This window comes from Phaseolus vulgaris, chromosome 3 (assembly GCF_000499845.2).
Source record: "Phaseolus vulgaris cultivar G19833 chromosome 3, P. vulgaris v2.0, whole genome shotgun sequence".
Classification (NCBI taxonomy): Eukaryota; Viridiplantae; Streptophyta; class Magnoliopsida; order Fabales; family Fabaceae; genus Phaseolus; species Phaseolus vulgaris.
This window is the reverse complement of record NC_023757.2, coordinates 38748537-38774542: the sequence shown is the minus strand read 5'-3', so window position 1 is coordinate 38774542 and position 26006 is coordinate 38748537. Positions and strand designations below refer to the sequence as shown.

The 26006-nt window shown below is 31.8% G+C and overlaps 2 protein-coding genes across 5 annotated transcripts; one reads left to right on the top strand and one right to left on the bottom strand.

The window, feature by feature from the left end:
- The first annotated feature begins 7098 nt into the window (after positions 1 to 7098).
- LOC137807557 (topless-related protein 4-like) lies at positions 7099 to 17059 on the top strand. 4 transcript variants are annotated; one of them, XM_068608247.1, is made up of 26 exons: positions 7099 to 7382; positions 7540 to 7677; positions 7770 to 7949; positions 8052 to 8165; positions 8261 to 8419; positions 8516 to 8693; positions 8777 to 8897; positions 9124 to 9236; positions 10257 to 10425; positions 10546 to 10655; positions 10762 to 10831; positions 10933 to 11006; positions 11159 to 11254; positions 11327 to 11422; positions 12318 to 12445; positions 12533 to 12767; positions 12848 to 13012; positions 13141 to 13224; positions 13322 to 13468; positions 13779 to 13889; positions 13977 to 14156; positions 15075 to 15203; positions 15419 to 15514; positions 15794 to 15982; positions 16104 to 16267; positions 16350 to 17059. In XM_068608247.1, the coding sequence occupies exons 2-26, from the start codon at positions 7598 to 7600 to the stop codon at positions 16546 to 16548; spliced, it is 3387 nt and encodes a 1128-aa protein (XP_068464348.1). In that variant the 5' UTR covers positions 7099 to 7382; positions 7540 to 7597; the 3' UTR covers positions 16549 to 17059. The 4 variants fall into 4 exon arrangements, with proteins under 4 accessions (XP_068464348.1, XP_068464346.1, XP_068464345.1 ...); XM_068608245.1 differs by having other exon boundaries at positions 13141 to 13233; XM_068608244.1 differs by having other exon boundaries at positions 9121 to 9236; positions 13141 to 13233.
- A 572-nt stretch (positions 17060 to 17631) lies between these two features.
- LOC137807556 (BRAP2 RING ZnF UBP domain-containing protein 1) lies at positions 17632 to 25571 on the bottom strand. Its single transcript, XM_068608243.1, has 11 exons — positions 25200 to 25571; positions 25016 to 25124; positions 24821 to 24935; positions 24621 to 24718; positions 19868 to 19974; positions 19455 to 19710; positions 18859 to 18912; positions 18404 to 18547; positions 18260 to 18324; positions 18086 to 18140; positions 17632 to 18005 (listed from the first exon to the last, which is right to left on the bottom strand). Exons 1-11 carry the CDS (start codon positions 25472 to 25474, stop codon positions 17847 to 17849), a joined length of 1437 nt encoding a protein of 478 aa, XP_068464344.1. The 5' UTR covers positions 25475 to 25571; the 3' UTR covers positions 17632 to 17846.
- Positions 25572 to 26006: the final 435 nt, after the last annotated feature.

Below are 26006 nucleotides of genomic sequence, written 5' to 3'. Positions count from 1 at the left end.
ATTTAATTATATAGTTTAGTTGGGTTCAATTTTAGAAAGTTTAATTATACGTTAAATTTATTTTAATTATAGGTTAGATTTGACTTAGTTATAGGTTAAATTTTATTCAAGTTAACTATAAATTATATAATATAGATTATATTTAGTTAAATTTAGTAAAGATTTATTAATTATAATAAAATAATAATTTATTTATAGGTTATTTTATAAATTTAGAACCTTCAGTTAGTATGAGTTAGAAATTTGTGTATGTCATTATTGATTTTGTTTATTGTATTTTTTTATAATTGTACTTATGATATGATTGAGATATTGATATTTAATTCGGAGATTCTCACTCCTGATAAATTCTATTATTTAATTTTGGATCAATATATATATTTAGAAGTCCATATTTTTAAGTCTTATATTTTCGAAATTTAAGTAGATTTGTATGATATATTGCATTTAGCCAATCTTACTTTCTTATTTAAGGTTTGATATAAAGATTAAGTATTACTTTTAATTCAAAAATTTCATATGTTTTATTTTATTTTAAAAAGAAAAAAAATAATGATAATTATTACATTCAATCTTGTATTGTTCGGTTGAATAATTTGAAAAGATTAAATATTTTTTCAAAAAATTATTATGTATACTTTGATCACATTATATATATTTTGTAAAATTATAATTTATTTTATTTTTTATTAATTTCTGGGTGTATATTTAATTATTATTATTGATTTGATGTCATTACTTTCGTAGTGTGTTAGTCGAAGAGAAATGTAAAATATTACCAAAATTCTGTAAAATAGAAAAAACGTTGATTAAAATTTACATAGTTGTGAAATGTAACAAGTAAATATTTCTGAATGAGATAAGATTAATTTTTTTTTAAGAAAATAAAGATATTCATGTATAAACCAAGTTCACTTGTCACATAGTAAACAATTAAAATAGGATGAGTGAAAGTTAAATTTGTGAGGTATATGAAAATGATGTTGAAAAATTTACATAATTTACTCAACAAAATGTGGGAGGTACCATTCAAAGATATTTTGGTTCTTGTGTTATTTATTGAATGGGAAAGGACTAGAAGTTTAGTGTAGGTAATAACATATTTTTTATGGTGATTTCTTAGTAAGTTATGTAACATAAACTTAATATCGTGACTTCTAAAATAATGTGTTTCTCAAATTAATCATTCTTATTTTCACTTCGATAATTGTTTAGAGGAAATGATTCTTAAGGTTGAACAATAAAGCTTTGTATATAAGATTTACAAGGTTCACATGATTTTTTTAATAATATTAAGATGAATTAGTGAAAAAAAAAAGAGAACTGATTCAAACAAAGTTTTGCCAGTTGTTGATTGAAATGATTCTAGAAGATAATAAATTTTTTACTGGTTATTACAGACAAAAAAAAAACAGTGTTAATGTGTATGAAGTACATGATAGTACATGTTTGTCTTAATCTTCTTAATTGCTATAATATAACTTAGCATGGTGAAGTTACATTGTAACTCGATATTTAATACTATTATTTATAATGAAATTAATAGTACATTATAACTATAATTGGTATTAATGCATATCAATCAAATAATTAAGTACATCCCCCCAAAATTATTGATTTGCATGATTTTGTTCTTTATATAAAAATCCAAGTGGAATGTAGTTTAGATATTTTTATAAGATTTTAAATTAAATTTAGATTAAATTACTTTTATTATTAAAATCTTTTAATTTTGATAATGACAATTTTTATGTATTTATTATGAAAAATTTAATCAGAATTCATTTACCTTTTATATATATATGGGAATCATGTAAAAAAGAAATTGCTCCATCAATTTTAACTTTAACTGATATTGATTGATACAGTATGAAACTTTTTTATACCCGTTATAACTGAAATCTATATAAAAATCTTACCTGGTATATAAGACATTTTACTTCAATAAAATCTACATCGATTATAACTGAAATAAAAGACTTTAAATAATTGATCTAAAATTTCTGTTATTCTAAACAACATTTTAAAAAACTGCAGTTGCATGAACTTGTATATGAATAGTGTAATTTTGATTGAGTTTCGAAAACTTTTTCCCATACTTTTTTATTTAAAACTAAAGTAAATGATAATTTGCAGTTTGTTTTTTCTGAAGTAAATTAGGTCGGAAAATACATATTTCTTTGAGTTTAATATTTAAAAGATGTTTTTCCTAAAATATTAATATTTTTGTTTTGACGTCTTTGAAAAAGGCAATCTTAAATTTTTTTCATTAAATTTTTAAATATGTTGGTTTAAGTCTTGAGCATTAATTTTCGTTAAAATCATTCATCACTCATAAAGTTCGTTAAAATTTAAAGTTTTTGTGGAAAAAAGAGGTGAGAAAGAATGACATGTTAAAAAGGGGAGAAGAGAAAAAGAAATAAGCAAAAAGGTGTGGATGAAAAATATAATAATATTTGAACTTTTTATTTTTCGCTCAAGCAATTACGTTAATTTTTGTACTTATAATGTTTTTAACAAATATTTTTAGTTCTTGTATTTTTTTTAAAAAAATTTAGTCTTTGATGATGTAAGCATGACATTATTACCGAAAGCTGGCCTTCACGTTGAAATATCAATGTTTTATTTTAATAATAATAACGATCCAATCGTGAAGAACTTTTCTTTTATAGTAAACTTTTGCTTTTGTACTCATACTTAACAAAACCGACTTTAAGAAAAGTATTTTAATATTGTAATATTACCTTCCTAAATTGATTATCAATATTATTACCATTTTATATATTAATTTTAAAATTTAAATAATTAATTGTTAAAATCTAAGTAACTAATAATTAGATATTAATTTAAAAATTATTTATGTAATAAAAATTAATTTAAATAATAATAATTCTTTAATTTTTAACATAGTATATAATTTAATTAATATAATAATAAAAAAATTCTAAAATTATTTTTTATTTAATAATAATGGAATATGATGTTAAACAACTCCTTAATTTACAAATATTAAAATTTCCTTTTTTTATCAAATGTTAACTTTAATTACCTTTAAAGTTTTAATTTTCCGTTAAAATGACTTTCTCCAAACTTCAGTTACTTATATTATTTATTTACTTTAATTAATTATGTATATTGTTTTATTATTTAAGATTAAGATACTATTTTAGTGAAAAGTCATAAAAAATATATAAAAAATTATTTACAATCTTATTTGACTAAAATTGCCTTATTTAAGTAATAGTCTTTATATATTTTTATATATTTGTTCTCTTACTGATCACTTAAACAAGTAATTATAGTTTGAACCAGAATCATATTTCATCTTGAGTTAAAGCTTCAAAACATTATCACAAATTTTTTCCATATATGAATCATTGTTTAAAAAAATAAAATATATCAATTAAAAGATATTCGCTAATAAATATTGATTTGAATATTACTCCAGTGAAATATCTTTGCTTAAACAATAGTTATAGATATTAACATTTTACAACTTCAAAGTTTTACACAAGTATTAAATTCACTAATACAAAATATAAAAGTAATGACTATTTATTTAATACGTTTTTAGATTAGATGTTATCATTTAAAATGTAGTGATATTTTTGAAATTATCTTAATTTGAAAATGTGTTTGAGTTTCATTGTCTACGGTTTGAGTTTTTGCGGTATCGTATTTGCTCTGTTGCTGCTGTCTTCACACACAAGGTTGGTGGTGTTTTTAATTTTTTTAATATTTAGGGTTAGGATTTTGGGTGTAGGGTTTAAAATTTTAATTTTTAAAAAATAAGAATGTGGTTATTTACCATAATCGTCCTTATAAGTCTGCATTTAAGAATGCGGCTAAATAGCCGTCGACTTATCTGTTGGACATAAGACTACATGCATATCAAATGTGGCTAGAAAGTCGTCATTTTAAAGTGAAAATAACCACCTTCTTTTAACCTTTATGCACCAATGACTCCATATTTCAAATATATGTCGCGTGACCCCAACTCAACCAAAGGTTATAACAATGCTTCAATTTGGTTGAGAAAAAACCTTTTTAAATACTAATTCATATAAAATTTAAGGCTAAAAGATTTTGTTATAGAGAGTTATCTAAAATTTACTATTTCAAAAATAATCAAATCTAAGTATGAACACAATTTCAATCAATAGACAAATACGCCTTACTTTATCAAATCAAATAATTTAACAAAACATCAATTTAATTCTTAAGTAGTCACGTGCAATGATCCCACTTCATTTCACCATCAAATTAAAACATATAATTTGAATTGAAATTTAAAGCAAGAATAACTTTCCTTACATTAGTTTTTCCTTTTGTCTAAAGGAAAATATAAGTTGAAGAAGACAATGAATCAAAAACACCATAAAAACTCTTTAGTGATCATCTAAAAATTTCAATCATAACTATAACGTTTAGATGAATTTGTATAAGTTATTATAGACGAGAAGGTAGAAATTGAAAAAGAAGAAATTTACTTAAAACAAAAACTCCCTATTGTTGCCTTCCACTTTTTCTTAGCTAGAGAATAAGAGAAAGAAAAAGGTATGGTTTTGGGTTTTAAAAGAAAAAAATAATATTATATGGGTACTTTTTGTAAAATTATGAAGGATATGGGTACTATTTGTAAAATTGTGAAGGATATGGGTACTATTTGTAAAATTATGAAGGAAATTAAAAAAATTTATTTTCACCCTAAACTTTTACGAAACTCATCCTCTTTTTTATTCTCTCCATTACAACCCACAAGTCAAAGGTCAATTGTCTTTACCATATACACTACCCAATTACTCTTTTCACCCTCAAATTAAGCACAATTATTAAACTTTATTTGAATCTAAAATTAATTCACATATATCACATACCTACCTTAAATACATAATTAAATATATTAATTTTTAAGCATAAACTAAATTTAAGTATCATTTTTAAATTTATCTAACACACTTATATTTTAAACAAAATACAATACCTTACATATTTTTTAATTTTTATGATCGATTTATACTTAATTCTAAGATTAAGGTTTTACTAAATTAAGAATTAAACAATATTTTATATTTTCTCATTGAAAATATATATTTAATTTTTTTAGGATATTTAATTATCATTAGATGATTTGTGGATAATAAAATACGTAGCCAGAAATTCAGTTAATTAGGGTTTGAGTGGAAGTATTTATTATTATATATTTTAGTTATATAAAAATAACAGTTATACTACGGCCACATAAAGAAAAGAATAACATTAAATTTAATTATTTTAAAAAGGATAAAATCTTGTTGAAAAGAGAATCATTATTATATTTACAATGAAAATTATAAAATATATGTTATTTAATTATAAATTCTTATTAGTTTTGTACCAAAATTTTTTATTACTTATTAAATGCCTAAAACCAATTCTAACACAGAATTAATAAAAAAAAAGATAAATACGGAACTTGCACATGATCTAATAACGCGAAAATAAATATTAATTTAAAATTCTTAAAAGTGGAAAAATATTGATGAAAAAATCATTATTATAAAATTCATATTTTTGTTTTATTTTTAATAAGCATTTATTACGTTAGATGCGGAAAATAATTTGTAAGGCTCAAAATTATAAAAATAAAGTAATTATTTAAAAAAAGCAAATACACAACTTTCACACAAGCAATTAATTTACATGACTTATTAAAGCAATTGAATAACTATTAATTTAAAATATTTTTAAATCTTAAGATCTTGTTGGAAAATAAAAGTATTATTACATTCATTAACATAAAAGCATAATTAACGTGTACCTTTTTAATGAATTATTTTTTTGGATGATCAAAATAAACTTTAAGGGCCAATATTAACAAAATAAAAATAAAAAAACCAAAGAAAAAGTATAAGACAACGCGGATTGCTTGTTATAGTTATATGACCTAACAAAGAAAAGAATAAACATTAATGTTATAAAAGGAAAGATCATGTTAAAAAAGAAAAGTATTATTATATTCATCAATATAAATGTATGATAAGCACATTACAAAATACATTACATGACCTAATAAAGAAAAAACATAACTCTTCATTTTGTAATTAATAATAAATATGTTTTCTTGTAAAGTTTTTACACAGACATGCAATTAATTTACTAAATAAAAATACGAGACAGATTCAAAGTCAAAAAAATAAATATAATAAAGAGATATAAATATTTGCTGTCCAGTTAGAGAATTAAAACTGTAAAATATGTTAATTAAGATAAACATAAACTGAATGTTATATTATAAACACGGAATTATTCATTCATTTATTTTATTATAAAAAAGTAATTTTACATTATTTTTAATTAGAAATTATGATGAGAAATTTATTGATTTTTGTAAGAAAATATTATAAGCTATATATTATTATTATTATTTGAGTTTTACTTGAACAGTTATAACTGCTTGGAAGTGGGTGAAGTTGGGTGTGACTGGAGGTGACCTTTTCAAATTAAAGAAGCACACATGTAGATGATAACATGGGACCCACCACATATCAAATAATAATAACTTTACTTCTGCCATAACGTCCTAATCTTCCTCAACAGGGCAAAAAAGGGTCAAATATTTTTCCACCATCAATATAACAAATATCTTGCCTTTTCAATTAATAAAAAACAAACAAAACAAATTCTATTTCTTTCTTTTTATAACAAACACCTTCAAACTCTCTACCCAATAAGACCACACACACCACCTACCTACACACAAAGACACACCCAAATAGAGCAAACTCATGATCCACAAATATGCCCATAACATTAACAAATTTCTTAATTAATTAATTAATTTATTTATTTATTTTCAAAATTTCAATTATTAAATTAATGTATAATAAATGACAAATATGGCTCATAGCAGAAATTAGAAAATAGTAATGAATGTTACCGAGGTTGAAAACACGGCGAGTCCACCAGGAAATAAATCCAAATCTAGGACTCTTGATAAGCCAATAGGATAGAGCAATTCTATAAGCGACTGCGCTTATCCAAGACATGTATAAGTAAAATGACTTATCTAACTACTTATTGTTATGATATAATAAAGTCATGATTCCATCTCATCTCGTTCTCGCGCACACGCTATTTAAACTGTCTGATACCATTATTTCGTCGCTCACAACAATTCTTCTCTTCTCTCTCTCTTTGTCTATCTCCGTGTTCTCTTCCTTCTTCTTCTTCTTCAAATCCCTAGCCCCCTTTTCTTGTTCTTGTATAAATACTCAACCAGAAGAGCTCTAACACAAGAAAAGTTAGAGAGAGAAAGTAGAGCGAGAAAAATACTGAAACCCTCCCTCGCCATTCTCGTTCTGCTCCGACCTTCTCGATCTGCGCCAGGGATTCTCTGGCAGGTGAGAGCTCCTTCGCCCTCTCATTTTGTCTCTTCTAGCACGGTTTTTCTCTCCAATTTAAAGTTCCTTGTGATTGTGATGTGCTTGTATATTCGTATTTTGATGAATTTGTGGGTTTTGATATGTCGTCGGTTGAATTCTGTTTTTCGATGTTCAGGTATTGTTGATCTGTTCTGTTCTAGATCTTTTGTGCGGTTTTTGTTGAAGGCACCGTCATGTCTTCCCTCAGCAGAGAACTTGTTTTTCTCATACTTCAGTTTCTAGATGAAGAGAAATTTAAGGAGACTGTTCACAAGTACGCTAATTTCCGAAAATTTAAATGTTTCAGTTTTTTAATTTAAATTTTCAATTTATATTTTACATGTATGTGAATTTGTGAACGTCAAGGTTGGAGCAAGAATCGGGATTTTTCTTTAACATGAGGTATTTTGAGGATATGGTGACGAATGGGGAGTGGGATGAGGTGGAGAAGTACTTGTCTGGTTTTACCAAGGTGGATGACAATAGATACTCCATGAAGATTTTCTTTGAGATACGGAAGCAGAAGTACTTAGAAGCATTGGACAAGTATGTTATCTGTTGCGTTTAGCTGAGTTATTCTCTTCCAATCTGCTTACTGCTTAGTCATTTTTTTTTACTTCAAAATTGAATGGGAAAATATTATCGCAGGCAAGATCGAGCCAAAGCTGTTGAGATTTTAGTGAAGGACTTGAAAGTATTTGCTGCATTTAATGAAGAGCTTTTTAAGGAAATCACACAGTTGTTGACTTTGGATAACTTTAGGTATGAATACGGTTACCCTTGGATTTCATGTATTTTTGCCTGGTTTATAAATATTTTTTTCCTGGCCTATAATGTGGGTATTTATGATTTTGCAGAAATAATGAACAGCTATCAAAGTATGGAGATACAAAATCTGCCAGAGGCATAATGCTGGCTGAACTGAAGAAATTAATAGAAGCTAACCCTCTGTTTCGAGACAAACTTCAATTTCCAACCTTAAAGAACTCCAGATTACGGACTCTAATTAATCAGAGGTTCTTAAAGAACTTATCTTTTGTGTGTCAATGTAATCAATCCGTTCGGTGATAAATTTGGTGATACTCATTTTTTTTATTTGTGTTGACTTGCAGTTTAAATTGGCAGCATCAACTTTGTAAGAACCCAAGGCCTAACCCTGACATAAAGACCCTTTTTGTGGACCATAGTTGTGGGCAACCAAATGGTGCACGAGCCCCATCCCCTGTTACCAATCCCTTAATGGGCGCTGTCCCAAAGGCCGGAGGTTTCCCACCACTTGGTGCTCATGGTGTAAGTAAAACAATGGGATATGATTCATCTTTGTTTTACTAGTACTGTCTTCTTACTATTCTTGACTCCGTATACATTTTCAGCCATTTCAGCCCACGCCTGCTCTTCCGACATCCCTTGCTGGCTGGATGGCAAACCCATCTCCTGTTCCGCACCCTTCAGCTTCTGCCGGACCCATGGGTTTGCCCGGAGCTCCTGCTGCAGGTAAGGCCCTAAGTATGGCCTGAGAATTGATGTCAGCTATATATTACAATATGTGGTCAGCTATCGACTGAGTATAATCACTTGTATCATGATGGAGAAAACACATGCAGTATTCAATTGCAGTTAATGTTGCATCACTCAATTAAACTAGATTGCACACTTCCTATATAATCAGACTGATTTTCTTTTTCTCTTTTTGGATTTCTATTTGTGATAATGCTAGCAGCTATTTTAAAGCGCCCCAGAACCCCTCCTACCAATAACCCAGCTATGGACTACCAAACTGCAGATTCAGATCATGTATTGAAGAGAACAAGACCTTTTGGAATATCAGATGAAGTACAGTAGTTGCTTTCCATTTTCTCTGTTTTTATGTTTAATTTAAAAATGAAAGTTTGGTTATTTATACTTGAGTATTCATTTGTTTCATTGTTGTTTGTGTGCTTGGGCACTTGTTTGTATCTGTTTTGGTGGCTGATGCCTTATAAGTGTTAACATTTTATGTAGCAGGAATACTTGGCTTTTCAAATGACCCTGTAGTGGTGTCTGAATTTGGCACCCTGGCCTTAATATACAATCATCATTGCATGCCCTAATTATTGCAAAGCTGCCTTAATTGAAGTTTTGAGGGGATGTATTTAGGCTGTCCTATGTGTATAGTCGTTAGGCCAATAGACATATGGCCAATGTAGTCCATATAATACTTAGGCTGTTCACCACACCTTATAAGACAGTTTTATAGTATTAAGTTAAATGCTAAGTTTAAATTCTAAGATGGTACAAGTGTATTTGCTAGATTCATGTTGGGCCTCTTGCATCACCACACTCCATGGCCTTAGCTTTGGAATGTGGCAGTGTTTAAAAGTTGCCTATTGTCATTTCTAACCAGGATTAATTGCATCCTATTTGGGGACTGCTTAGATACTGATTCTTCAATTATGGAGTTGGGAAGGGAATATTTAATCAGTGTTTGTCTGGAAATGACCTTTGTTTTGTGTTTTCATATGCTCCATTTTTACAACAGAGTTGTATTGACTTTTTTTCTTCTAGTTTCAAAATAAAAAATGTGTTTGAAAAATGCTTTCTGCAGACCCATTTGTTATGTTTGTTAGCAGATCGAGAGCGCAACTGAATAACAAGTTGTTTTCATCTCTTCTGCAATATTTTCATTCAATGAATTGCATTTTATGTAGAGAACAGAGTTTTCCTTACAGCTTTGGTGGCGATTCATGTAATTTATGTTGCTGTGTTATCTAATGCAACAACTGTTTTTTCTATTCTAAGTTCTGAGTTTTATCCACCTTACACTAGAGTGATAGCTCATTGTATATGACCGATCCCTGGCAAATGTTTTCACAGGTTAGTAATCTACCAGTAAATTTGCTTCCTGTTGCATACTCGAGCCAGAGCCATGGTCAGAGCTCTTATTCCTCTGATGACTTGCCCAAGACTGTTGTGATGACTCTCAGCCAAGGTTCAATTGTCAAAAGTATGGATTTCCACCCACTTCAGCAAATTCTACTTCTTGGTAAGCCTCTTTTTGGTGTCAGTTTTGTCTTGATAATTTCTTCTGTTTCTGTATGTTGTATGTTATATCCATTGATTTTATTTTGTGTATATTTGCTTATTAATTTCTTTTGATGGTTAGTTGGAACAAACATGGGTGATGTCATGGTGTGGGATATAGGCAGCCGTGAAAGGATTGCACATAAAAATTTTAAAGTCTGGGAACTTGGAGCATGCACTGTAGCTTTACAAGTATGGCTCTCTAAATGAAATTTGTCAATTCTGCATAGTTTTGTATTGTTTTTTGGAGACTGCTTGTCATTTAGTGATTATTGCTAATTCCTTGATTTTTATATAGGCATCTCTTTCTAGCGATTACTCGGCATCAGTCAATCGGGTGGTGTGGAGTCCCGATGGAACACTTTGCAGTATGTTCTAATGAATTTGTGTGTTGTGATATTTCTGTTTTTTGCCTTGAGCACACATTTACTAGGAGTTAAAGTCTGATTTATCCTCACTAATATTTCAGGTGTTGCTTATTCTAAACATATTGTTCACATATACTCTTATCATGGTGGGGATGATCTTAGAAACCACCTGGAGGTTTGTTTGTCACTTTGACTTCCATTAGATTTTCTTATAAGCTCGTTATTTTAAATTTATGTATGTTCCTGTTTATGTCCTTTCTATACATCGAAAGCATAAACACACCACTAATCTGCTTGATATGTATTAACAAAGTTTTTGTGGTTCAGATTGAAGCTCATACTGGGAGTGTCAATGATCTTGCTTTTTCTTATCCAAACAAACAGCTTTGTGTTGTGACCTGTGGAGAGGATAGGGTCATCAAGGTTAGTTGTCACATTTTTGTAATAGCATCAATATCAGTAGAAACCAATTTTAAGCATTCAAGGATTTTGCAGGTATGGGACGCTGTTACTGGTGCGAAGCAGTATACTTTTGAGGGTCATGAAGCTCCTGTATACTCTGTATGCCCTCATCACAAAGAAAATATTCAGGTAATAACTTATACAAGTGTTTATGTGTATGTGCTCATGTCCATCATTTTTCTAAACTGAGAACTTTGTAAGATGAAAAAAAGAAAATGAAAAAATGTGCAGGGAGCAGTCAGACAAACACACTAAGAGAAATTTTGTAGTTACTTTTGAAGTAATAATCTTGGTCAAATGCCTTCATTCACGTGCAAAGGACAAACATAGTCTTGTAACCTATAATTAGTCAACCTCAGTATATTCATGTTTGTCTATTGATATTTTAGTTTTTAGAGGGCTTACATGTGGTCTATTTCTTATCCAAAGTATGTCCTTTCAATTTATTGAGGATGTTGTTTGTGTAGTCACAAACTCTAGCTCCTGCAGATCTTTCCATTAGAGTGCAGTTAAACATTGAAATGCACAATAGTGAATGCTTTAGTTATTTGCAGTGTGTTGAACATTTGTATCTCTAAAATCTAATTTGGGGGAGTGGGGATGCATTTAGAAATGGAATTCACTATTCAAAGAAAATTGTAATAATTTAATTTAATGAATTTCCTCTCCTGATCAATGTTCCTCTATTTTGTGCACATTTTGTTTCAAGTTGACAGTTCTTTGCCACTCCCAAAATAATTAGTGTGAAAATATTATTTCAAGTTCTATTCAGGTTATATAATTCATAGTACATGTCAATTCTCAGTGAGCCATATAGATATAGTGGTTAACTGGTTATGCTTGATCAATAATAGCATTACAACACGGACAAATAATTTTCTATCTAGAAGATTACTTGTGCTTACTGTATTTCAAATTGTTGGATGCTCTAGCCATGATGACAAAATATTCTTTTAGTTTGTTTTGATTTATATTTTTAAATGTGTTATAATAATTTCAACTGTGTTCTGATATGTCTCTGTAGTTCATTTTCTCAACTGCAACTGATGGAAAAATAAAGGCATGGTTGTATGATGACATGGGTTCTAGGGTTGACTATGATGCACCTGGTCATTCATCTACTACAATGGCATATAGTGCTGATGGAACAAGGTTCAGAGATAATTGTTTGCCTCTTATATTCAGTTGCTCTGTTTGATACATGAACTAGTTTAATTATTTTGTTACGTCTGTTTGTAGATTGTTTTCATGTGGCACGAATAAAGAAGGAGAATCATATCTAGTGGAATGGAATGAAAGTGAAGGAGCTGTGAAGCGTACTTTTCATGGTCTTGGGAAGAGATCTGTAGGTGTTGTTCAATTTGATACAACTAAGAATCGGTTTTTGGCTGCTGGTGATGAGTTTATGGTCAAATTCTGGGATATGGATAATACAAACATGTTGACAGGTGTTGATGCAGATGGTGGATTACTGGTAATTACAGGACTGCATTGGGTATTATTCATTTAATGATAAATTCATTATTTAATAATACATGTCTTTGAAATCTGCAGGCATCTCCCTGTATTAGATTTAACAAGGATGGAATACTGTTGGCTGTCTCCACAAATGACAATGGAGTTAAAATTCTAGCTAATACAGAAGGAATTAGGCTGCTTCGGACAGTGGAGAATCGTACATTTGATGCTTCTAGAGTTGCTTCTGCAGCTGTTGTGAAGGTAAAGCTATTTTTATTTAGTTAATGTTCTGCAAGTATATCCTTCTGCAGCTGTCTTGAAGGTAGAGCTATTAATATTTAGTCAATCTTCTGCAAGTATATCCTTCTGAATCCTTCATGTTAATTCAGGCACCTACTCTTGGATCTTTTCCTTCTACCAATGTAACTGTAGGAACAAGCCTTGCTGATAGAGCTCCTCCAGTAGTAGCAATGGTTGGGATTGTGAGTTTTTCCACATGTAAATCAGTTAATGAACGATAATTCTATTTCTCTGGTTGTTTTAATTGTATTATTCTATTTTGCTTTGTAGAACAATGATACACGAAGTTTAGCAGATGTGAAACCCAGAATTGTTGATGAAGCTGTGGATAAATCTAGGATATGGAAGCTGACAGAAATTAATGAACCGTCACAATGCCGCTCCCTGAAACTTCCTGATAGTCTATCATCAATGAGGGTATTGCTAGATACAAGAATTGTATATATTCAGTCTTTTTTGGGGCATGTGAAGGCAATGCATAAACTTGTATTGTATTCTCACCAATGAATTCATCCTCTACTTCCCTATTGAATCACAAATATATCAGCAAAAAAATATATTATTCAATATTTTGCCTATATAGCTTTTCTGCTTGCATGTTGTGTTCAAAGTTTTGGTGGGCTATTCCCCTCTTTTCTTTTTTCTTTTAGGTTGTATACTTCTAATTACAAGTTTACAGTAGTCGTTCAGCTGGTTATACATTTAATATTTTAAAATATTGTTTCAGGTTTCTAGGTTAATTTATACAAATCAGGGGGTTGCAATCTTGGCTTTGGCAACAAATGCTGTTCACAAGCTTTGGAAATGGCAGAGAAATGAGCGGAATCCTTCAGCGAAAGTAATGAGCATCTACTCTACTTGTTTGTGATTACATTTCAATGTGTTAATGTCCATAAGATTGTTAAAACAAGCATTTCTTATTTAGGCCACTCCAAACCTTCTACCACAACTATGGCAACCATCCAGTGGAATGTTGATGACTAATGATATAAGTGATACTAACCCAGAGGATGCTGTGTCATGTTTTGCACTGTCAAAGAATGACTCATATGTTCTGTCTGCTTCAGGGGGGAAAATTTCCCTATTCAATATGATGACCTTTAAGGTATGTAGCTTTCATTTTGCTCGTACTTATATTCTACTTCTTTCACTCTTGTTTGTAAGATTCAATTACCTAATTCATCATAATCAAGGAAAGTGGTTAATTTTGTTGATATTATCAATAAGTCTGTCCTAAATTTATATATATATATATATAATTTTCTTTCAAAATTATCCTTATCATCAATAGTCCTCTCCACTAACGGACCTCTCACTGATTTAATTAAATGTATTTTAGTCTGAAAATAGTTAATGCATGGGGACATTATGTATTGGGTCTTGCAAAAAAAACAAAAAACACTACTTTTAATTTGGATCTCATAAAATAGGAACAGAGGGGAGTAATAATTATGAAATTGTTATGTAGGTCTTGTTGCCAATTCCTTATTTAGAAACAAATGCATGTACTGGTTATTTGTTTCTGATCCTTCAATCGACAAGATAATAGGTATTCTATGCATTACTGGTAGTTACTATTACTATAGCCCGCTCTTAGATTTATCATTACACATGCTTATACCTCATTAAAAGTGTTTATAATTGAGGAGGCTTTTATGAATGCCTATGATTGGGATGACAAACAAGAGACTGAATTTAGTTATGAAGTTGCAACCTAGGCAATGGGAAACCAACCACTTGACTACAGTTGGGTTATATAGTATTTTGGAGCCTAATATGTCTTCTTACTCCTTGCTTCTACATTTGTATCGTTGTTTTGAGAGACAGCATATGGTGCTTATGATTTTAGTAGTCCCTATCTTCTTTGACCTTTTAGTAGTATTGCCAAAATGGACAGACTATAATCTATACCAAGTATTTTGCTAAGCATCCCTTTTATGGTTTATTTTAGCACTCCCTGACCTCTTTCACTTTTTGTTGCAATTCTATATTTCGCATTAATTTTTGTGAATATCAACTGCAGACAATGACAACTTTCATGCCACCTCCACCAGCTGCTACATTTCTTGCATTTCATCCTCAAGACAACAATATTATTGCCATTGGCATGGATGACTCTTCCATACAAATCTATAATGTTCGAGTGGATGAGGTATTATTCTATTCATGATCAAGATTGGAGCTGTCAGTTAAGTTTCATAAATTAGTGATTTGTAAAAATTGATATTAGTCTCTCCTCCCCCCTCCCACTCACTCTGCGTAAAGATATCAGTTTTAGTTTCATGCACTGTTGGTATTTTAAAAAAATTGGCATTTACCTTTTTTCTTGTTTAATTTGTTTCCATTGTTTAATTTGTTTCCATCTAGGTCAAAACCAAGCTAAAAGGTCATCAGAAGAGAATCACTGGTCTTGCCTTTTCTCACGTTCTCAATGTTCTTGTATCATCCGGAGCTGATTCTCAGGTAAGGAATTTAACTTTTAGCTCTGTTATTAGTTTGCTAAGCTGAAGTGGCCTTAATGGAAGAAAAGGCTTTTTGTTGCTGTGGCTGTCCAGAAATGTTTGCTATGTGTCTTCTTATTCCACTGCAGTCATTTGTTTTTTTTTTTTCATTAATAGGAATTGTAAAAGGTATATGACTGGGTGAAAAAGATTCCTTAAAATAACTGCTTTGGATGAGTAATGTTGAAAATCTTATTGAATAGAAATCATGAAGGCATTCGTTTATTTTCTTTGTCAACAGTTGTGTGTTTGGAGCACAGATGGATGGGAAAAACAAGCAAGTAAATTCCTACAGATTCCCGGTGGGCGACCTCCAGCACCTCTTGCAGATACTCGGGTCCAATTTCATCAAGACCAGACACATTTACTGGCTGTTCATGAAACTCAAATAGCCTTATACGAGGCACCAAAGTTGGAATGTATAAAACAGGTGTGTGCTAGCTATATATAATATATGTTGTATGCTTATTTAATTGCTAGCTCTATTTGGCTTTCTTCATTTAACGTGATCTCTGCTTGCTTAACATTATGCTTCATTTTTTTATGATTAGTTTTCGTCGCGGGAAAATAATCCAATCACACATGCTACATACTCGTGCGATAGTCAGTCAATATATGTAAGCTTTGAGGATGGAAGTGTTGGCATTCTTACTGTCCCGGCACTCAGATTAAGATGTAGAATAAGTCAAACTGCTTATCTCCATCCGAACCCAAGGTGAGCTTTATTATCAATTGTAATGAAAGATCTGTTATTGATATTTGATTTTCTCATACCTGATAAAATTCTCTTTTGACAGCATGAGAGTGTATCCTGTTGTGATTGCTGCACATCCCTCTGAACCCAATCAATTTGCTTTAGGACTTACAGACGGGGGAGTGCTTGTACTTGAACCACTAGAGACAGAAGGAAAATGGGGTACTCCACCTCCAAACGAGAACGGTGCTGGGCCTAGCAGTACTTCAGGTGCCGCTGTTTCAGAGCAACCCCAAAGATGATGGATGGCACATGAAGATGACGATGTAGTACTTTCTTCTCTAAGGACCTTTGAGTGTGTTTGGTTGCATATGATCCCGCTCCCTGGTGCCTCCATTCGGGTTTGCAAAGGGAAGCTGCGGAACCTAGGTGTTTGTTTGTAGGTTAGGACAAATCAATTGAACCAATCACCTTTCCTAACCAATTTATGCTCCTGGGATTGGCATTGGCACTGGCACTGGCAGACACATAGGATTACTGGCGTAAATTCGGCTGGGGTGTTGCAGAGTGGAGGGTCATTCTTATTATTATTTTTCCTTTGGTCCTACCTTTCATTGTGTAGTATTTTTTTATTATATATATATATAGTGAACTAGTTGTTATAGTTTTCTTTTTTCCAGCTAAAGTTGCCTATTCTGATATTCAGTTTTACTTTTGCCTTCTATGCAAAGATTCTTTTAGAACCATCCTTAAGAGTTTGGTTGAATGTTTCAGGCAAGGATGGCTTCATTAATGGATTTTGTTTTTGGTTCATTCACAGATTTAGCAAATAACAATTGTCAGAATTCAGATGACTACTACAGTAATATGAAGGGCACCCTCTTAAAACAAACGTGTATGAAATTACATATAAAAATAAATATTAAGAAAGAAACTTCACGTTCAGTTTCTCTATTCGTGCATTTTCTTTTTCTCATATTTTCACGTTTTTTCTATATTATTTGTTCCCTTTCTTTTGTTTGTCTATCTTTCTTCATCAACGAGGGATCTTTAATAATTTTACAAAATTCTAAATCATTTGTCCATTTATGCTCTAAATGAATTCACTGAATATACAATCTGCATAAAACGTACATTGTTCTTGTTGTGGAGTGTATAGACTATAGAACGATAGAGATGGAAATGATAGTGATAGAGAATGTCAGTAGAGACCTTAAAGCAACAAACCTGCGGGCTGTCAGACTTACGAAATAACATTTGATTCATTAAATATGTAGTAAGATTCATATCATTTCGTGAATCTTTGTGAATTTAAAAGAGTAATAAAAAAAATTACTGATTTTTTTTGAAAAAGTAATGATTTTGACAAATTAGCATCACTGGTATGGTTTTGGAGTACGAAATTCGTTGAATTAACTGTTTACAAGCATCAACTATACAACATCTAAAACATGCAGACAAGCATCCAAGGCCATTAGTTGTTTCTGCCTCGTATACAATGAAGTGTTTGGGCCCTCAACAAGTACTAGCGTCCTTCCATTCCTAAAAACATGATCGACTATCCATAAGTTCGAACGAATAAGTCTTCTAAAGGTTGCAACTAATTCCGCCTTCGACCAGACTTTCTGTTTCTCTTACTGGGGCTTGGAGAAGATTGTTCATAAGCCACAGGTAGGACTGTTCCATCCTTGATTCCATTTGAATCTGACATTTTATCAATTGTTTTTTGCGCTTGCAGAAAGATCTTGATATCTCTAATCTGTATATCATTTAACGCGTCAAAGAACAATATATTTGGAAAACTTCTGTACAAAGAATCATTGAAGCTAATTGCAGTACCTGTTCCTCCAAATCTATTACCCTCTCATTCATCGCTTTAGTTGATGTAGCTTCCCTACATGATTCATATATTTAGACAGGTATCAGAATGAAGTGTTGGTCAGAAATGAAAATTTATTGATTACTGCTAGAGAACAAATTTAAACTAAATGGAAAATATAAAAGTAGATATACCTCTCTTCAGCTTCTTTAACCTTCTTTCGCCAACTCTCTTGATTTTTTATGAGTTTCTGATTAACCTAAGGTAAGAAAGAATGGCTAAATAGCAGATAATTCAAGTAAATAATAACCAAATGCAATGGAGAACACAGAAGTAACCTCAGCAATGGCATTTCTTTCTTCTGTCCACTTTTCCAGTTCATTTTGGATATCCTGCATTTCAAAAGCTGCAGCTTTCTCCACTGCTTCGGTCATGGAACTTTCCGTTTTACTTCTTGCCTCTAGTAGTAAAGATTCATAATACTGAAACAAGAAAAAGTATTAACATTACAAGATTTCACAAACACAATCACCAGTATTATTGCATCAAAGACCAACAACATAAGACAGTATCAATAGCAATTGGGCCAAAGCCTTTCATCGTCAGACAAAGCAACCAGCCTCAATGTTACTAATTCCAACCCACACGTAGTAATTTCATCACCCTCCATTGACACTCCAAGACATGTAATTTTCAGGCAAAGTTGAAGTCAAATGATCTACAGTTCTGTACATCCAATTCAAAGACTCCTTTTTACTCAAATAAATAATTTAAGGACAAAAGGTTAACTCACTTGTCTTTGTGTCTCCAACTGAGACGTAAGAAGACGGTTGTATTCATCCACAATCTGTTCTCATATTTAAAAATCAATTAGTGACATTCAGGACAATGAAAAGTGAAAAATTAAGAAGATGCTCATCGCAAGGAGACAGGATATATCAAGTACCACATAATAAACAACAAGCTGTTGAGATGGGATCATTAAATGATTTTGTAACTTTCATACAAATTGCTTTTAAAATTTCATCCCCATATTCTATTTGAATTAACTATTTGAGTCTATGTCTATACTACAGTATTTGCACCAAGGGCTATGAGCAAACGGTGTCCAGTTTTAGTTATATAAAAGCATAAATGTCAAGGTTTGTTATTTCAGGCAATTTGTCAAAGCAGGTTTTAGCATAAATAAAGATGATGTTATATCCTCCTACCAATCCTCCATACTTTAAATGCAAAAATAAACACACTTGATGTCTCGGAAAAATAAAAAGTATTGGATACTTTTTCTTCTTTTAGTATGTAGGAGCATTAGTTGAGAGAAAATGTAGGAGAATTTAATATTCATGAATAGAAGACAGACTGATACACAAGAGCTAATGAGAAACATACTGTTTCAACTTTGCTGTTGAAAAGGGCACCATTAATTCCTAAATCTTCACGGCATTCACACGCATCGCAATCTCCTTCCAGTGACATACAGCGAAAATTCATCTCCTCCAACTTGCCATCAGTTTTAGACTGGTTCTGGTTCAATCGGTGTACGTAACTGTCACCCACATAATCCCAAATTTGTTGTGTTTTAAAATCAAGAGAATAGCAATGCTGAGTATCTTTCCAATGCTGAATAGCGTGTCCTTCTTTATATCTAGTTAAAAATGAAAATTCAGTGTTAAAGTCTTCCCCAACCCGACAAAACAAAAGCATGACATATCAGGTTCAATGAATCATGAATCGTTTATTTATATTAATTAGGGACTTTCACACACAAGTCATCAGTGAAAATATAAAAATAATATGTTTACCTTCCACATCCAACAAACCCACAAATCATACAAACCCAGAGATCATCAATAGTTCCACAAATAAAACAAGTTGGTTTCTCATCCTGTTGCTGACAGAATTGACAAACCTACAATATAAACAGCAAAGGCTCTTTACAACAGAATTCTTCATCGATAAGGCAATCCTTCCAACTGCACTCCAAATAAAAGAACTACTTTCATACGGCTTTTGGTGCAGAAAATTACAGCACAATGAACATGACATAAAACAATAGAAAACAATTCAAAAGCATGGTGGTATTTAAATTCAAAGCAAAAACAATAAATAAAAATAGAAATTATTTTCTCAAAGTAAACAAGTCATAAGGATTTGTCTTTCCTAATGTGAGATTATGAAGTGCACTTCAGACCGAAAAGTGAGAAGTTATGATTGTTGATAGAAACATGACTAAGGTCATAACAAGTACACGCATATGTATACTTAATTATAGAATTTAAAATCTAATACTTTATGTTAGAATAGGGATTAGGTAGTTAGTACTTGTATTGGAAAATTGTTATATGTTGTACCTATGAGCTATTTACTTATTAGCACTAATTATCTAGATATTATTGATGTAATTTCTTCTATAAATAACAAAGATCAGCCAAGAGATAATCAATCTCTCAAGCTCTTCTCATATTTTCAGTCTTACATTGGTATTAGAGCGTGACCCCACTCTAGTTTTGCAGATATCCACCATTGTCCACCATTATCCTACCCCTGCCGTCCACCTTTTTTGTCACTGGAACAACTTTGTGCTTTCTCTACAAGGCTCGTCGGACCTCCTTGTCCTTGTTTCGAACATTGTTTCTTCGATTTCAACTTTGGTTGAGAGGGCCCTCCTTCTGTCTCATACTCTTCCTCTAGTGTTTGTCGTCTTTTCCAAGTTAGCACTAGCTGTGATTGTAGATTGTGGTTGTAATTCTCATTATTGATGAATTCTAACATGTCTTCCTTTACACAATGTTCCTTTTGGAAGAGAATTGGCCACACTCAAAATAAATGCTTCTCCTTACATGGTTTTCCTAGCAAGACAACAAACATCTTCCAACCTAATAAGGTTGAACCACATTTTTCTAACAAAGAATAGCAAGAATATCTCCGTTTGAAGTCTAACAAAGAAGTATAACCTTTCACTAGTTTGACAAAAGCTTGCATCTCTCAAACCTTAAAATGTCAAAGTCCATGAATAATTGAGTCACTTCAAATCACATTTTTGGCAATGATTCCTTATTTCTTCTATTTATCATCTTAAAATTCCTCATGTTATTACTTTAGCCAATGGATCCAAAGTTATTTCTCAAGGAGTTGGTCAAAATATCCCTTTGTGTCTTTGAACCTACCTAAACTATGTTTTTTTTCCGAATTTTCATTTTTTTAACCTAATTTCCTTAAGTCAATTAATTAAACCTTTAAATTCTTTACAACCTTTGATGCAAATTCTTTTGTTATACAAGGTTGACTGATTGGTGAAGGACATGAATCTAGGGGACTCTACTATATAGGTTCTAGATCGTCAATTTCTTTGTTTAGCATCCCCATTTCCAAAGCTTCTACATGATTGCTAGAGTTATCCACATTTATCAAAATTAAAAAGGATGATTCCCAAACTTAGCAAATTCCAAGTCTTAGAGTGTGAGTCGTGTCAATTAGGAAAACATATTCAGTCTTCTTTTCCAACAAGAACTTAGTCAAAGATTCAACTCCTCTGTCTTTTCTTTAATTCATTCTGAAATTTGAGGTCTTGGATTTCGTTATTTTTTCACTTTTATTGATGAATCGTTGTACTTGGGTTTACTAATGAAAGATCAATCTGAACTTTTGAATATCTTTGTGTCATCCTTTAATGAAATCAAAAAATAATTTGGCCAACTGATCAAGATCTTAAAGAGTGGTGATGCCAAAGAATACTTTTCTTTTGATATTTCCACTCTTTTAAACTCACATAGCATTTTACACCAATCTACTTGTCCTCATACACCTAACAAAATGGTATAGCATAGAGAAAGAATAGATACTTAGTTAAAACGGCCCGTATCTAGCTGCTTGGTGCCAATGTATCTGTCACCATTGGGGTGATGTCATTCTTACTATCTATTATCTTATTAATAGAATGCCCTCTTATGCTTTGGATAATAAAGTTCCACATTCCATTTGGTTTCCAAATGAACCTCTGGATTACATTTCTCCTTGAGTCTTTGATTGCAAGTGTTTTGTACATGAAGTGTTTCTAGGTTTAGATAAACTTTCAGCTCAAGCTATTGAATGTGTCTTTCTAGGATATTCTCATATTCTCAAGCTATTGAATCTGTCACCTCAAAGCTAGATTGATTGCCAAAGGATATACTTAGATCTATGGCTTTGAGTATGGTAATATGTTTTCTTCCATAGCCAAAATGACTATTGTGACTCTCTTCTTTGCCACGGCGGTTATATGTCATTAGCCTCTCCATCAATTAGATGTAAAAAATGCTTTCCTTCATGGTCATCTAGAAAATGAGATTTACATGGAGCAACCTCTTGGTTTTGTTGTTTATGGGGAGTTTGGCTTGGTTTTGTAAGTTACATCGGTCTCTTTATGGTCTTAAGCAATCTCCTCGTGTTTGGTACAGAAAATTTAGTCACATTGTACAAACTTTTGAAATAAAAAGAAGTGAGGCAGAAAATTCAGTTTTTTATTGTCATACCTCGCCTTGAAAATGTGTTTACTTAATTGTGTATGTTGATGACATAGTTATTGTAGGAAATAATGCTACTAGAATCTCGTAGCTAAAGGAATACTTCCGTAATCACTTTCAAACCAAAGATCTTGGAAGTCTCAAATACATTTTAGGCTATGAAGTGGCTCAATCAAAGGAAGATACTGTAGTTTCTCAAAGGAAATATACTTCAAATATCTTGGATGAAACAGGCATGAGTGACTGTAGACTAGTAGATAGCCCTATGGATCCAAATAAAAAATTAATGGCAGATCAAGGTGAACCTCTCTCTAATCCTTAGAGATATAGAAGACTTGTTGGGAAACTTATTTATCTCACTATTACTAGACCTTATCTATCTTTTGCAGTGGATGTTGTTAGCCAATTTATGCAAAAATCCTTGTAGTGATCATTGGAATGTTATCATCCACATCTTAAGATACCTAAAAAAGACTCCAAGGCAAGGTCTGTTGTATGAAGATAAAGGCAATACCCAAATTTCTAGGTATTGTGACGTTGATTAGGTAGGATCTTCTAAGGATAATGCTCCACTACAGCTTAATGTGTTCTCATCTCCTTGGAGGAAACATTATTTTTTAGAAAAGCAAAAAAGAAAATGTGGTTGCCCGATCTAGTGTTGAAGCTTAATATAGGACAATGACGTCTCTCACTTGTGAACTTGTATGGGTGAAACAATTTTTTCAAGAATTAAAGTTTCGTGAGATCCAACAAATGAAGATGTATTGATAACCAAGTTGTTCTCCACATTGCTTTGAATCCAATGTTCCATGAAAGGACTAAACCCATAGAACTTGACTCTCATTTTATTCGGGAAAATTTGTTGTCCAAGGAAATTTGTACTGAGTTTGTTGGATCCAATGATCAACTTGCAAATGTGTTAAAAAAATCATTAAGGGGTTTGGATTGAATTTATTTGTTGAAAGCTTGGTACATACATTCTGTATGTTCTAGCTTGAGGGGTAGTGTTAAAATAGGTATTAAATATAGGTAGGTAGTAGTTGGATTGGAAAACTGTTATATGTTGTACCTATGAGCTGTTTACTTATTAACATTAATTACTTATTAACAAAGATCAGTTGAGAGACAAACAATCTCTTAACCTCTTTTTCTCATATTTTCAGTCTTAAGTCTTTAGTTTCCCAATAAATAGTTATAACTCTTCAATCTAGTCTCTAAAGTGCAACCCTCACTTCAAAAGAGACAAGTCCACAAATTAAATACCAATAGCGCTTCTGTGTTACAGATTTACAATTGATAGGAATTTACTCTATCTGAAATCATATATTCAGAGATGTACCTTCCTGACAATCTACTTCTGTTCTCATTTTTTAGAAAATCAAAATGAACAATAGATTCCAGATTCTTAATTAATGAGGGTGAAAAAGAGTGAGTGGATTTTAATATCCCGAATGTGAATCAATAAGAGTCTACAGTCCATCTTGATTCTTGATGCATGAATTTGAGATGAGATCAAAGACGTAGTGTGAAATCCTGATATATCATGATCATAACTGATGAGATGTCTAAGCAAAATTACAAGATACTTTTAACTCCAAAGACAATCCATCAAAGATATTATGTTACAGAATAAGGAGCTTATAACAACCTGTTACCTGTACCCTCTGTTTGGTAAGAGCAAAATAGCACAGAGATGAGAAGAGAAGATAAGTGAGAGGGTCCGTATGTTTTTCTTAGTTAAAAAGCTGAAGTAATCTTTAAAAAAATAAGTGGGGTTCATGGCTAAAAACTTCCAAGCTTGGGTGCAAAGAAAAAGCGTGGAAATCGTTCTCACAAAGCCATATCAATTTTGTTGTGTAAAACAACATAAAATAAGCAATTTTTTTCTCTTTTTCCAATTTATACTCTTTATTTCTCTTTAAACAAACTGAGTTTTTTATTCTATCTCTTTCACTTTATCTATTCCATCCCTCTCTACCAAACACACTAGTAATTGAATATGGCAAGACACAGGGTATGAAGTAAGATTTAAAGGTATGAAGAACGTAAATACCTGGCAAGACAAGTACGTCCATTTGGAGACACAGGGGCATTGAAATGAGTGGTCACAAAGTGTTGTGATTATCCCACTCGTATCAGGGTCCAACCTCTCTATCATTAAAATAAAAGTAAGATACATAAACCCATAACCAATTCCTCACATCATTGCCAGGGACAAACAGAAAACAGAGAAAAAAAAGTCTCTAAACTCACCAAGACAAACTGGGCAAGTTGGTATTTCCGTACAACCAGGAGGAGGAGTCCCAGCAACTTCTGCATACTCCGAATACTCCACAGATTGCAAAAACAAAATATGGCACACCTCTGCCTAAATTTTGATTATCGTTTGAAATGTTGAGAAACAGAAAACAAAATTGAAAAGCGAAAAGGTTATCAAGATTGATTCACCTCGGCGGGAGAAAATTTCTTGCCATTGAAATAGCTGTAAAATTCATCGGCGGCGAACTGATCGGCAAACTTGATCAACACGCTATAGCGATCTTCGGTCCCGTCGTTCCTGCAGGGAGGGTGAAATGGAATGATTAGTTAGGGTTTGCATGAAAGAGGAGAAGATAGTGGAAAAGAAGGGAACCTGATGAAGAGAAGGTGGTGGAAGTTGTCGAGGTGGGGTCCGCAGAAGGGGATGAAGTCGTGGAAGGAGAGGTAGTTAGGGACGGCGAGGATGAAGAGGAGAGAGGAGTGGGAGGTTGGGGTTGGGAGGGAGGAGTGGGGAGAGGTTCGGAACAAGTGGAGTGCGCCTCTGCGTTCGCTGAATTTAGGGTTGTTGGATTGGGAATGGGATTGGAAGATGGTTTGGGGATCCAGAGGGTGGTCGGCGTCCACTGAGTGGACCCGGAGCAAAAACATGGCTCGCCGGGATTCTGAACTTCAACGGCGCGTCTGTTAATGGGTACTGATAATCAAGATTGCTGTTTAGATTGGAACCGTTTTATTTTTATAGGTTCGTCGAAAAAACGAAGATTAATATCTTCATATTTAAAAGAAAATTTAAAAGAACTCTCTCATTAATTTCTCCCCAGACTAAAATTACTTATGTAAATATATATTAATTAGTTACATAATAAACATAAAAGATTATAATATCACTAAACATTAATAATTATAAATGCAAACTCTAACCTTCGGGTATTTGACAAATTTTTGGAACTAAAATAAATATAATTATTTCAAAAAGTTTTAACTTATTTGAGTTTCAATAATTTTTTTCTTTAATTATTTAACATATTTTTAGAAGTAATTTAAATACATTTTAGTTTAAAGAAATAAAAACAAAAAGTGAACGAGAGTTAAAAAGACAGATAAAAAATACCAAAGATTTTTACATTGGTATGATTTCTAAATTGTATTTAGTTTCAATTCAATCAAATTAAAATGAAAT